This window comes from Erigeron canadensis, chromosome 4 (genome assembly GCF_010389155.1).
Source record: "Erigeron canadensis isolate Cc75 chromosome 4, C_canadensis_v1, whole genome shotgun sequence".
NCBI classification, from domain to species: domain Eukaryota; kingdom Viridiplantae; phylum Streptophyta; class Magnoliopsida; order Asterales; family Asteraceae; genus Erigeron; species Erigeron canadensis.
Window position 1 is genome coordinate 2,070,818 of NC_057764.1, and position 14,365 is coordinate 2,085,182.

General features: G+C 34.8%; 1 protein-coding gene across 7 annotated transcripts; it reads right to left on the bottom strand.

The window, feature by feature from the left end:
* Positions 1-1,354: 1,354 nt before the first annotated feature.
* LOC122595098 (alpha-glucan water dikinase 1, chloroplastic-like) lies at positions 1,355-13,584 on the bottom strand. 7 transcript variants are annotated; one of them, XM_043767407.1, is made up of 33 exons: positions 13,501-13,584; positions 12,242-12,483; positions 11,864-11,905; positions 11,621-11,721; positions 11,445-11,523; positions 11,245-11,336; positions 11,010-11,163; positions 10,336-10,671; positions 10,152-10,259; positions 9,929-10,027; positions 9,678-9,815; positions 9,510-9,598; positions 9,210-9,344; positions 8,642-8,804; positions 8,003-8,092; positions 7,737-7,922; positions 7,579-7,641; positions 7,425-7,487; positions 7,276-7,335; positions 7,023-7,175; positions 6,827-6,910; positions 6,132-6,308; positions 5,920-6,026; positions 5,485-5,698; positions 4,958-5,061; positions 4,640-4,772; positions 4,372-4,497; positions 4,117-4,227; positions 3,661-3,759; positions 3,232-3,405; positions 2,467-2,559; positions 2,263-2,378; positions 1,355-1,759 (listed from the first exon to the last, which is right to left on the bottom strand). In XM_043767407.1, the coding sequence occupies exons 2-33, from the start codon at positions 12,479-12,481 to the stop codon at positions 1,555-1,557; spliced, it is 4,134 nt and encodes a 1,377-aa protein (XP_043623342.1). In that variant the 5' UTR covers positions 12,482-12,483; positions 13,501-13,584; the 3' UTR covers positions 1,355-1,554. The 7 variants fall into 7 exon arrangements, with proteins under 7 accessions (XP_043623342.1, XP_043623341.1, XP_043623340.1 ...); XM_043767406.1 differs by having other exon boundaries at positions 11,864-11,908; XM_043767405.1 differs by having other exon boundaries at positions 9,678-9,818; positions 11,864-11,908.
* Positions 13,585-14,365: the final 781 nt, after the last annotated feature.

A 14,365-nucleotide genomic window follows, 5' to 3' on the forward strand; every position in this document is an offset into this window, starting at 1 on the left:
CATTTTTTAACACGTACAAAATCTATCTCGCGTTTCCAATCATCGATTAAAGATAAAAATCTGAAATGTGTGAAAAGTGCCTAAAAATATAATGAGTACATATATAGGATATATTTTTTCCCCTAGCTCACGACAAATTCTATATGTAATGGTATGGGATGCCCACTTTCACGCCCAAAGATGACTTAGAATGACGTAAGAATTGTTTCTACCCCCCACTTTGGCATGCTTTGAAAATAATCTCTATGGGCCATAAACATTGCATTATCATCATGATGTCTCTCATGTAAACAACACCATTTGAACATAACATATTGCTTCACATTTGCTAGTTTAGAGTGACACCCACAATTCTAAATTCAAATTAGACAAATTACATCTCTATGATGTACGATTTCACATGTTTGTAGAACTATGTGTCGATCACATATCTTGTGTTTTATAATTAGTGTTGGTTCTCACTCGGCACTAATCGACAAGTAGATTTGCGTGTTACAATCGTTGGCCTGTCCGACCCATCCATAATAACCATGTATAATGGTCTAATGTTATTGCAATCAAACTTTATATGTGACAAGTTAAGTGATCGTTATCTACTTTTCTACAATGAATTGATTAAAAGATAGTAACATATAGCTTAGTATGTTATATATGCGATAAGAAAAGATATATGTCTATAGTAATTAATTCTTAGCCATGAATTGAAGTTAAACTAAAAATGACTAATGAGCCAAAGCAACATATGGTTGACAATAAGGAATGGAAAGGATAAGGCAGTCAAAACTCAAAATGGTCTCTTTTGATTCTTGATTCCTTTGTGAAAGATAGGAAAGGTTCCATTGGATTGAACAAGTAGTAGTTGAAGTGGACACTATGAATTGACCATTGACAATTGCTGGGTGGTGGAGTAAATTAGATAAATATAAATTTACTTTCACGAGTTATTCAGTGGAATAAATATGTATCTATAGTTTTTTTTTTTTTATAAATGTTTATCATACAAATTAATAATAAATGTAACGAATGATAATACATTATTTGAATACATATACATTAACACATAAGTATAAATTTTATAATGTATTTATGAAGATAACCTCGTATCATGTTAGCTAAGCAGGTAAGCCCGTAAGCCTACTAGTTTTAAAGTGGAATTGAGTCTATTGACTTTGAGCTATTGTTATATGTCATTTTCACATTTGGGTTTTCTATCTTTTCCTCACCTATACGGCCATACGTGCTATACGATCGATAATGCACTGATATTATAGGAACTGGATTTGGGCCTGATAAATATAACTGGCCCAATTAGGGACTCAGTTTTTATTTAATCGTATTTGATAACGTTGTGAGATGGGTGATGATATCATCATATTACTATAATAGGTTCTTGTTACAAATTTTCATTACAAGAAACATTAATCTGAGAGAACAGTTGACGATTACTATCTATAATACTCTGTAATAAACTTAATGTGGTAGAATTAGCCACATTCTATTTAACTATAGGATCCTTAATTATATGCTACCAACGTATTCTTTGTAGTTACATAATCACATCTGCGGTCTAGTTTGGACAACATAGATCTTTCCATCTCGTACTACACCTTCAATGTCTTGAGGAGTTCCATATAACTTTTCAATAGAATCGCCAGCTCGGGCAATGCTCGAGAGGATTGATTTTTGGAAGTTAACATCAATGATCAAAGGGTCAGATGAATAATCAAGAATTATCTTATCTTCTTCATCCATAGGCACACTGAAATAGATAAAACAAAAGGAAAAAAGTGGGTCTATAAGTATATTCATATTTGTGAAATGTTATACATGTGCTCATTAAATGGTTCTAGTAGTATAGCAGAAGTGTTAGAAATATTCTGTTGATACCACATAAGCTTAGCTTTGACTTTCTCTTTATTCAGTTGGAGACGGTTAGGGAACTTAGAAGATCTCTAACTTGAAGTTCGTTAGAAATTGAGCTTTTTATCATGTCTCTTGTTATTAAACATTTTCATGAACCTTAAGCATCTAAGATTATTATGCAACCAGATGGATCCAATATCCTCACATTTGCTTATAATGTTGCTTATATTTGAAAGGTAGTCGAGACATTATTCTGATAATCAAAGCATTTTATCATTTTATGTAATATTTCTTGTTCTTGAAGTTTGTGGTTTTTTGCTAAAATAATGTCAATTGTGTTACATTCTACTACTTACACTAGAATACTAGATGAATGAATAAAGGTTAATATAACCTTACCTATCATAAAGTCCTGCACCGGCATAGCCTTCTAGATCTTCTCCATTAGAGTCGGATCGGAAGATAATTGATCTCCTTATAAAAAGACCAATGGGTTTGCTAGGATAACCAAGAACCTACAATTTTCGGCATGTGTGCTTATTCATTAAAAATGTATTTGACAATATTGTATAAAAACAAAAGATTAATGACAATGACAGATACCTTGGGGGAGTCAAGATTATCTTTTTTAGAAATGAAACTCAAAGCACGACCAGGGTAAGCTCCTACCAAAGTCTCTCCGAGTCCCATTACCACCTGTAGCATGGGTAAAGTTGAAGAAATATATAGTATACATTGAGTATGCATCTCATCCAAATGGTTATTTACTTAAATCGCAATGCTAAACTAAAACTGGAAGCAACATTTGATGACACCAAGTTATAACTTTTAGACATCTATTAGCAAAGCTTGGATCAAGTGGTTATTAACCTTGTCTCTGGAGACGGTGGTCAAGGTTCGATTCTTACTTCTTGCAAGGACAGAATTTCTTTTCTACTTAAAGTAGAACCTCGAAGCAGTCTGTCTATCTTAGATATGGGTAAGGCTGGCTATATTTTAACATACCCCATACGCCCTTCATAGACGGTTGAGCATAACCCGTGGAAGACAGTATTGGGTGTTACTTCCTATTTATTAGTAATGTGGCATTGACTATATATCGTGCTTGTGTGTAAAGCTATAACTGCACATTGTACGCTACTTATCATTAGTTTCAAAATGGCTCCCATATAATCTCCTAAATAAACAGTTCTACCCCTATTAAGTAAATATACTATGGGTGATTATTCTTATATTTTTGTTATAATATTGATGTCAGAAGATGTTAAGCTACCACTCAGTTGAACTAGACTGACATCAAACAAGTATTGCTTGACCAGGTAGCAAAATTAAAAAGAGAAAAAAAAAAGAGAAGTAAAAGCAAATAACCTCCGCATAAATCTCTGATGAATCTCCTGATGATGGATTGGTGGTGTGAATAACAAATGCATAATCAGCGTTTATTACTTCCTGGACCAGGACAGCCATGCACAGAAAGTCATGGTCTAGTTTCACTTTTTTTGTACTGAAGTATGCTCTCTCATTCCATTTTGAAGCCCAAACCTGCGAAATGGGTTTAATCACATTAATAAGAAGATTCGTGGGCCAACTGTGACCAAAACTGTTTGATAACTGATACATTCTAAAATTAACTATTCAGAAATGGGTCAAGCAGATAAAACTAATCAAGCATGTCGAAAGTAATCTAAAGAATATCAAATGCTTACAGCCTTTTCAATCGACTGATTCATTCACTTACTCTAAATACAAACTATTATCACAATAATATCTTTTGCAGGTGAGGGGAATGTTACTAACCTTCTTAATAGCCATCCATGCTTGTTCCCATCTCTGTTCACCTTCATCACCTGGCCATGGCATGTCAGAACTTTGCATTTCGTTTTTCAGTTCTTGTACCTATACCAATGCTTTCTAATGTCAATTCATTATATGTAAGATCGAGCATTGTAAAACTAATCATTGATGGTTGTTTAATTAAGATCCTTCACATCAAAATCCACATTATATTCCTTACAGTAGTTAGATAATTGCAAGACAAGTAAAGTCGACAAGACTATTTTCAAAGTTCAACAATTAGCCTACAAAGTGTTTCTTTAAGCCTACAAAGTGTTTCTTTAAGAAGCATCAAAAACTGCAATTGAAAGCATTAGAAAATTATAAAGCAGTGAATCTTATGAATAGTTGAATACACCAAATAAACTAAGTCAAGCGATTAACGAATTTCACCTCTAGTTGAAGAAAATCGAAAATTACCAGTTGGGGTGGTGCAGAAAGATCCAAAACCGTCTTTCGAATCTCTTCAAGGACATCAGATTCTCCTTCCCCTAGTTCTTTGTTCAGAATCTGCAGTTTTTCTGACACTCCCTGCTTAATCAATGTAATGTTACACAAACTTCGACATCTAAACATAACATAAAAATGCAAACTAAAGCATCATAATTGAGAGAATGACGAGTGACTTGAAAGAATGCTAAGGCAAACCTCATAAATTTAGCATATATAGACTACCTGATTTGATTCATCAGAAAGAACTTTCTCAAAAACTCCAAAAGGCAGCGCAACTGAGGTTGGAATGCCAACAGAAGACGGGACTTTCCCTTTAAGGTATGCAATGTTGCGTGATTTAGCACCAACCTTATTTAAATGTTATAGAATGTGAGATACACAAGTCAATACTGATGTAATTGAGAAATTATTGCACATATAAAGTAGGAACAAGGTACATATATGTTTTGGTAACTGCATGAATAAATAAGTATGCAACCATAAGACTAACCATCTCGCTCGTGAACTCCTCAGATGATATGGCATATCTACCACTAAACTGCTTTTTGACCAACTGAATTGTTGGTACTGGACCGACTTCTTCAGAGTTATTTGATCGTGTTAGATTTCCATCTTTCACCTCACTAACACTGTGCACAAAAAGACAAGACCATGAGTTATTCATGTTATAGGTTATGCATTCATTCTACTCACAACACGTACTACTAAGACTACCAAGGATGAGATAATCAGATATAGTAACGGGATTTCTACATTATTTACCTTATAGAACTCCAAAACTAATATATATTCCATAATAATGAAGTACCTGTAGGTGACATCAGCAGATGTAGGTTTTAGATTCAACAACTTCCCTTCTTTTTCTCGAAGATCATCCAGAATATCAGGATCAAAACAAGTTGCAAAGCAAATCTGCCAAGGACAATGTGATCATCTTTACAATGTAGAGGCGTAAATATAGTTGTGTTAGGTGACTGGTCAACATTGTTTGGGGAGGCAACATGTCAATTTTAGTACCGGCCAAAATTAGTTGGGTCATGTTGTTCCAGAAATCAGTTTGATACTGTATAATCTAACAAATAAAAAATTTAAGGAGGATCTATGCATTAAATATACACTTTGGGCGGCTTGCAGCCCAGTTGATGCATTCAGCCCATTTGAGTTGTAGTTTCTTAGACTAAAATAAACGATACCACCCATGTGATCTGTTTGAGATGAAAATGTCATCAAATACAAACCCTTCATAAATAAAAGGGTCCAAATTATCACCTCTAACAAAAGGCCGAAGGCATGATTTAAGGTTAGATGAATGGTCTTTCATAACAAGATGTATACCTTACTGTTTCTTGCACGAACAGAAACATGAGATAGGACGTCTGGCATGTCAGGTGTTAATACCGCAACTGCACCATCAGGAATTTCCTCCTCCCCACTCACAGACTTTGCCACTAAAATAGTTGGCACGTCATAAGTTTTGTTTTGAACCGAAAGTAACTCATCAACCACCACAACATATCCAACAGCTTCAACTGGGCTGATGACTTGCCAGCTGTTAACAGAGAGTGATGTTGCATTATGGAGTTATTTATAGTTGAATAGTTCCAGTAAACACATCATTGAATATTAAAAATATGGGCAACCTACGCAAAATAGCTACTGACTCTGACTTACAAGTATTAGATTTATAGATTTCGACATGGCATTTCGTATTTCATTTGAGTATTTTTGATATAATGGCATATATAATAGAAAAAAAAAAAGGAGACCAACCTCCCCAAATTAGCCACACCACGGAGAATTGGATCAAGTCTATTGACCAATGATGATAAAGGAGCAGCTGATCCAGAACGAATCATCTCCTCAGTAAAAATGCTTACCTAGAATGATTTCAATATTCGAAAAGTGAGAAATAAAAAGCTTCAAGAGATTTCAAAATGAGGGAAAAATCATAATGTGATACTTGAGTTATAACACTATCTTACCGCTGACTGGTCCAGATCAAGCAGTGCTCCAAGATACTCAGCAGAAGGTTGCAACAGTTGATGGTACAACTCTCCCTTGGTAGCAAGGGCAAGTCGAGTTCTATCAAGGACTGATTTTGCAAATAGTGCCCAATCATTATCTCCATTCTTCACCATGGTTAGTGCTCGATTCCATCCCTTTAAAACAAATAGATAATACATCAGATGTTACTCATTTAATACAGTTATTTGAAATGAACAAGCAGTAGAAACAACACTAGTTACAACTAGTAAATTTTAGGATCACTATGAATGTCAGCTTTTCAGTCTGAATTGTATTAATTCACAAAACTCACCGCCAACTAACTAAAGAACAGCAACAACATTAACATATTCCAGCAATGCATTTTTTACTTCACAAAAGACAATTATCATGTTGTCTTTATTATGAATTACTTGTTACTCCATACTGGCCAACCCTAACCTCCCTTTCTTGCAAAAATCAACTCATTGACACTAAAGGAAGGGGTCCAAGATGGATGCAAACCAAGTTATCTAAATGATATCTGAGATTTTCCTTCTGCTAAACACTACTAATGATCAAACGATCACTGCAAGCATACATGTGGATAACTGGTAACCTGGACATGTGTAGCATCTTCCTTTCATTTAAATTAACGAAATAAGATAATAGCTAGACAGATTATTGATATTACCTTCCAGCAATAGATGAGATCTTCATTGTTGTCTGATGAAAGTATGAGGTTTTCGAGAAGAAGAGTGATTAAATACATAATTTTCTGCGAAGTGATGAAAATTGTCAAGCTTGATAGTTGTCAAGTGAACTTAACAAATGATGATAGAGTTTTAATAAACCGTCAACATTGAAGATCAGTAGAAAACAAAACATACATCTGGTTTAGCATCTTTCAACTCCTCATAGCTTCTTTCAATGGCTGTCCTTACAGTAGAATCCAGGGAAATGTCCACAAAAAGTAGATCCTTAAGACGGTCATTTGAACTAGAAAGTGCTGGCTTAAGCTCCTCACGTGCCTCAAGCAGTCCCTAAATTTAATTGATAATATTTCATTAAATAGAAAATAAGAAGCTTTTCTTCAAGTGCAAATAGTTAAATACTGACACTTTCGATAAACATTTCAAGTACCTCAAGAAGGGGTTCCACATTCTTATCTTCGACATGCTCTAGAACAAATTGAAGCAATTCCTGTTTGACCCTTTGTGAGTTAATGAAATTATCCTGATAACAGTTAACATATTCAAAGATAAGAGTAGATGCATCCCAAGAAAACTTACTGGAAAACCAGATGGCAAGCCGGAAATAGGATTTATGTTAACCCCAACCATGAAGCCTTTTCCCTAAGAACAATATAGAAAAGACTAAGTCTCCCATTGTATTACAAGAGACAATCCAATATGTTATGGGAAAACAGGTAGACTCTGACATTACCTCAGTTCTATAGCCCATGCAGTTCGAAATTGCAGACTCAAGATCGGCGCCTGAATGAACTGCCTGCACAAAGATGAAAGTGGACAGAAGTAGGAAATCTTTTAGACTCTGCACAAGATATGACAGAAGCAAAAATAGAATAAAAAAATAACCTCAACCTTTAATGTTCTCATGTAGTGCCCAAGATCACGCAAAAGACCCTCTTTTTGGTCTCCCGAGAAGTTTGGCTCGTGGTGAATGGCCCGATCATAACTTAGAAGTCGTTCTTTTGTTATTCCATTTGTATTCAGTGTGTTCCAGTATACACTCATGTCAAAGTCACTTTCGATATAATCAATCAGTGCCTATAAATGGGTATGCAATATGTCAATGCTTCTGGTACATAATATGATCTATAAGAATAACATCACAACATGCTGTGTACCTGACAGATTACGACATCGTCAGGGCTTGTATTATTATGCAACTTTTGATGCCATTCCTCCATCATTCCTCCCTTACAATTATTTTTTCTCTACAATTGAACACAAATTACAGAAGATTAGATCCACGCTACATTATGAAACAAATCAACCATGGACTCTGTATATATCTGTCTAATGGGTTACACGTACAGGAGATATATAGTGTGTTATGTTATGCGTGTGTATATCCTCTAATCTAGTCTAATACATTAAGTTCATACGGACTGGTAAAAGTAGCATAGTTCAACAATAAACCTATTTGCAGAAACGTTATAAAGTTAAGCTTCCAAAAACCTCTATTTAGGGTGACCATGTTACCAAGTGAAAAACGGGTGGATGACGTGTCAGTAACGTTGACCATGATGACTTTTATTTGATGTGGCACATGAATACTGTTCAACTTACAGAATACCCCTCAGTGAAAGCTAAATCCTTGTTTGGAGGGGAAAGAAAAATCCTATATAAAATAACAAATATATTTACACTTGGTTTCGAGTTGTATCCAGTATGACTAAACTATCATAACTATGTAATGTATGGATGCAAATTGATCCAGAAATAACAAGGAAAAATGATTAAGAATAAGAAACTAATGATACCTGGATAACCAAGATTTCATCGCGGATGCGTTGCCCTACATCCCCGTCGCCTCCGCGTCCAATACTTGACATGATCATACGCAGAAGTTCACTATATTGTGGATAACTTCTATAAACATTCTGAAGCTTGTCTATGAGTCGGTCCTGGGCTTGGCTTATCTCACTGCACCAGAAATAGGACTTATAATCATAGAATAATGTAAAGTAAGGCTTGACAAGGCAGGTCTGTATTAATATAAGTGTAGGGCAGATCCAACCAATCCATTTACATCACACAACAGATAAGCAATCGTCCCATTCATCCAATAAGCGAGACAAGAGATTGGCCCATTAATTCTTATGGATAATTATCCAACTATATAGCATGTTTGGTCTGTGGTACAGCACAAATAAAGTCAAATCCATTAATCAGCCTAGTTCACCATGTAGGTGCAGCACACAGAAGCATACCTTAAGAAATGATGGTGCTTGTAAATGGGGTGTACTTTTGGATTCTACTAAATCTATACCCCAAATGAAAGATGAATATCAAAGTTGTCCGAGAAAGAGCTCAATGTACAAGGTTTACCGTGGCTTTACGCAGTAGTGTTTATTCCAAATTAGTTGTCTTGTGGCCATAAACCGCATCCACACAAGCATTCCTGCAAGTCCTAACTCATCAGCATTCTGGGCTTCTTCCACCAAATCTGCTGCAATATTAAATCTGAAGTAGGAGGAAGAACACTTAACGATTGTTAGTGACTGAGGTAATAAATATTTGATTAAAAAGGTGTGGACTAAATACTAAAGAGAATGCTAATAAACTAAAAATAGTATGTAGCAAAATCTTCCATTGTTCATATGGATATAAAAAAGATTAAGCACGAACCTGTGCATAAAAGACTGTTCTGCCACACTTTCCAGGGATGCTATTTTGTCTAATAAGACTTTAGCAGTACCCTTCCCATCACCCGCATCCTTCATGAACCAAAAGAAAACCAATGACACACTTTAAAACAAATCAGCTGTATAGTAATATAATAAGAAACAGAGGAACCTTCATTGGCTTCTTGGATTCGGTTAACTCAACATAAAAATCTGAATCGTTATTGTTAATCCAATTTTCACCATGACGAAGAACAAATGGCATGCCGACAAAAGTTCCCTCCATGATTTCTAACTCAAACGTCTGTATCTGCTACGAGTAAGATTGCACATAGTAACTACAATGATAACGATAAAAGTAGACCCATTAAGTTTAGGCCAAAGTAATCCAAAACGATTTAGATCAATTTTCTCTAGGCAAACCTTGTTACTAGCACCATCAACGGAGATGGCAGAAAACAGTGTTTCTGCAGCCTTATCTAATGAAATGGAGCCTAAGGGTAACAAATTTGTAGGTGGTACCTGCAGTATGATTTATTAAAATTTTAGTTTTAAGAAAGTGGTGGATGAAACCGAATTTAAATATGTATTATTTACGGGTCATCTGCCAGGTCATAACAATAATATAAAAAATTTATAGACTTACCAGCCACTCTCCACCGCTCTCTGATAATGCCCAGTGAAGAGTGAGTGGTCCCTCCAGCTCTGTTGCCAAATGGACTCTGGTGTTACCAGAAGCATTGGTTACAAGAACCTTCAAGAGGTAGCAAGTGGTTAGGACATGAATTGCATTTCGGCCTGATAGCATCAAAGAAACAAAGTGATCTTACCAAAAGCTCTTTATCACCAATTCTATACGTCTTTTTGTTCAAAACTAAAGTGTCACTTTGTTCTTCTATGTCCTTTGAGAAGATCTGTAGTGAGGACAAAATCATTGGTCTTATGTCCATAGATTTTACTGTCACTGGAGTAGGTTTCTTCAAAAGTTGCATAATATCCCTCTTTTTTCGGTTAATTCTTCCGGGAGTTGAGTAAACTTTTTTCCCTTGTTGCTTTTGAACGTTTTTTGGTACCTCTCCGTTGGTCAATTTCTTCTGTATGTCATTCAGAGTATTACCCTTTTCTAGTTCCCTCTGCACCTCCTTTCTCGCTTCTTCAAATTCTTTCTGTAGCAATGACATCAGGTTAGTTAAAAGACAATTCAAAGGAAACCAAACAATTATACAATGGATAAACAAGAGCATGTCTGCTGTAGTTACAAAAAAAATGCTACGACCACATTTCTAGTCAACATGGTACTTCTTAATACCATACACCAATACTAAATTGAAAAGTAATTTGTGTATGCATGTGTACATAATAAAGTTTATTTAATTCTCGATTAAAATTACTCTTGAGCTTGCCAACCTTCCAAAGACAGCAAAATAGTTCAACTGCACTAGGTACATATTAGTTATAATTACATATCTATGAAAAGATTCGTAAAGTGTAACAAAGAGCTAACCTTTTCCTGTTCAGGTGTATACGTTTGTTTCCCGTTCCTCTCCCATCTCAGATATGCTTGTATTTGTACAAGCTCTTCTGGAACTCTAACATATGAAACTGTCTTCTCAACCAAAGGCAACTTGATATAAAAGTTTTGCCCATTGTCTTTATACCTATATGCAATGGGGAAAAAGAACGAGATGTTGATAATATGAACTCTAACATCAACAAACTTTAGATAGCTAGTGACATACCATTTATTATGTCTTTCATCTACTACTAGGAACTCTATTGCTTCAATTGCAGGATCATCAATCTCTACTTTCAAGGAGGAATCGGAACCAGACTAGTATATATAATCACCAGATATATTCGTCCATAAGCATTCAGAATAATATATGACAAAACATGAAGTATTATGTGAAGAAATCCATGCTAAAAAATTGTAACCTACTTTCACAAATGGGGTTCTAAGAGCCTGATTGTCGTATACTTTAGTCCCTTCAGGACGATTGCTTGGAAGTAACCATTGCCTAGAAATATAACGAAATAAAGGGAACAGTTGAGAAAGGAATAACAATGATCCTAAGGAGAAGAAATGCAGAAGGGCATTCAGGGACAACAACTTACTCATTTCTATTTTGCTTACCACCCCAATGTAAACATAGATTTTCGCCACTGTTGGTAATCTTAATCTCTACTAGTGCAACAGAAGAAACTTTAACATCAACCTGTAGCATATGAATGTAATGCGAGTTTCAGTCACAGAATACTATGAAATTTGTCTATTAAGACAGTGCACACTCAAGACAAATATTGTCCAAATATTGACGCAGCCTCAAACAATTGTCATATATCCTAATTTGCAGATACCTGCATCTCAATATTTCCATCCAGTTTGAACCTCTTTACCAGCTGCTACAAGAAAACAAGAAAATCCATCAATATGTGCATCTCATTTAGTATTTACATGTCTTCAAGTGGAAAAAAAAAATCACTCGGCTAAATGGAGCTAAATGAGCAGTCAGGGCCATATAGGGATGTTGACCACAAGGATCAAACACCACACCTTTATATTTTATCAGGAGGTCCCACATTAGGGTTCCACCATCAACCAACTCATCTACACACCCAGCGGCTCTTCCGGTGAAATACTTATAAACAATAGTTTTAGGCTTTTAATATATATAGTTTTTTTATTCAAAGCTCTTAAACTGTAACTAAATAATAAAAGTAGTTAAAACCGAGTACCTCAGAGGCTGCATCAGTAGCCAAAACAGCTTGAGGAAAACCAGAAGTTATACGTCTTCTGGGTAAAGCCAATTCCCGCATCGTCAGTCTTTGACCACGAAAATCACTAGTCAATTTTCGTATCTGTGAATTTGCTTGACCTTTTAACAAATTTTTTCCACCATTTCCCTTACAACTTGATTTAACTTTATGCTCCAACACGGCTGGCTTAAGCAAACCATGTCCTACCGAATTACTCATATCTGTCCATGTTTACCAAATCGTTATAACAAAAAGATAATCTGTATTCATATACAAATATACTACACATATGAGCATATGATGTATTTTTTTTCTTCATATATATGTATCCCCCACTTTATAAATTGCAATCTCCATCCATTAAATCATTACACCAAGCTATACCTACCTGTCTATATATAATTAAGAATATTCTTAGTGTAGGGGTGAGTTATTTTAGGATCACCCCTTATTTTATGACCAATTAGGACCACATCATAATCATCATCACCGACTACCACCAGTCCACCACCACCAGCATGATCATCTCCGACCAAAAACATGGTCCTCCGGCGACCACCGCTGTCGCCGGAAAATCTTGTGTAAGTTAACTTACACATGTGTAAGTTGTATATAACTTACACATGTGTAAGTTAACTTAAAAATGATTTTCTAGTGATCCCCGTCGCCGGAAAATCATGGTGGTGGTCGGAGATGATCATGGTGGTGTGTACGTTACAAAAAACACATGTCCTAATTGGTCCTAAAATAAGGAGTGGTCCTAAAATAACTTTCACCTATTAGTGTATTATGTAGAGATATTCAAATTAGTGACTAAAAAAGCGGTAATTTAGATAGATCAAGTTCTTTTACAAGAAAATGGAAGGTAGTTAGATATAGATACAGAAGTATAGATAGACTAGTTCCACATGCAATTTCATGATTTCGAGGTTGATCGGTATTTATGATTGTATACAGTTACAGTTAATATGTACGTATGTGTATATTTTTAAAAAACATTATACATTGATGAATAGTAGAAATTCTGAAACTGTATATTGCATATGAAATATCATAATGAAATGAAATGCAAACACTATAAATTGATGAATGAATGAATGAATAGTAGATATAGATACAGAAATTGTATACGAAATATCATAAAGAAATAAAATGAAATGATATACTCGTAAGTGCTTAATTAAAATAAGATAGTTCTGCTGTTAAAAAAAAAAATTAGAATAAGATAGAAATCTTACTGGCTGATGAGGATTCTGGAATCTGGAGAGAATGTTGAAAATATCTTCTTTAATATATAAGAAGAGTGGAGGGAAGTGATATTAGTTGAATGTGGCTGAAGAAGCTTAAAAAATAGGAAAAGAAAAAAAAGTTTGAGTGAACTTCGTGTGTGCCATTGTGTGGTGTATCAAACTACTACCAGTCCTTAACTTAAGATTTTACATTGGAACCTTTGTGAACATAACAACAACAACGGTATTTAATCGAAACAAGCACCCGGGTTTAAGGGAGGTATAATATAGACAGCCTTACCCCTACTCTAGTTAGAGAGGCTGCTTCCTAAAGACCTCCGACTTAAAGTTTTACCCTTGAAAAAATAATCTCGACAACTTTGCTTGAGAAGAAAGCTGAAATCTCTCAAATCTAGATCTCTAGAAAGAAAAACTAGATAGACTCAACATATCATACAGTATTCTTTTATTTTATCACCTTCAATAGGGTGATTTCTCAATACAACATTAAGGGGTGTTCGGGATTAATTATGTAAAATAGATTTTGCAATCAAAAATTGTCTTTTGAAAAAACATGTGTCAAGTCTGTTTTTTTAAAACTGTGTTTTGTTTCTATCATTTTTTTTTCTAAACACTTCTTTCATTAACTGTGTTACGTAAACTAAATAATTAGATAATCATTTTAAAACTCAATGTCAAACACCCTCTTAAACAAATTAAATATACGAACATTTTAAAAGATTAGTTGTGGAAACGGGAAAGTATAATTTATGTGATATAATAATTTTTGTTTAAAGTCAGCAAAGCATACTTTTAGGAGCAAAATGAAACTAAATGAAAGTAGAAGGTTATCATGTAGTTTGTTGTAAAAGTT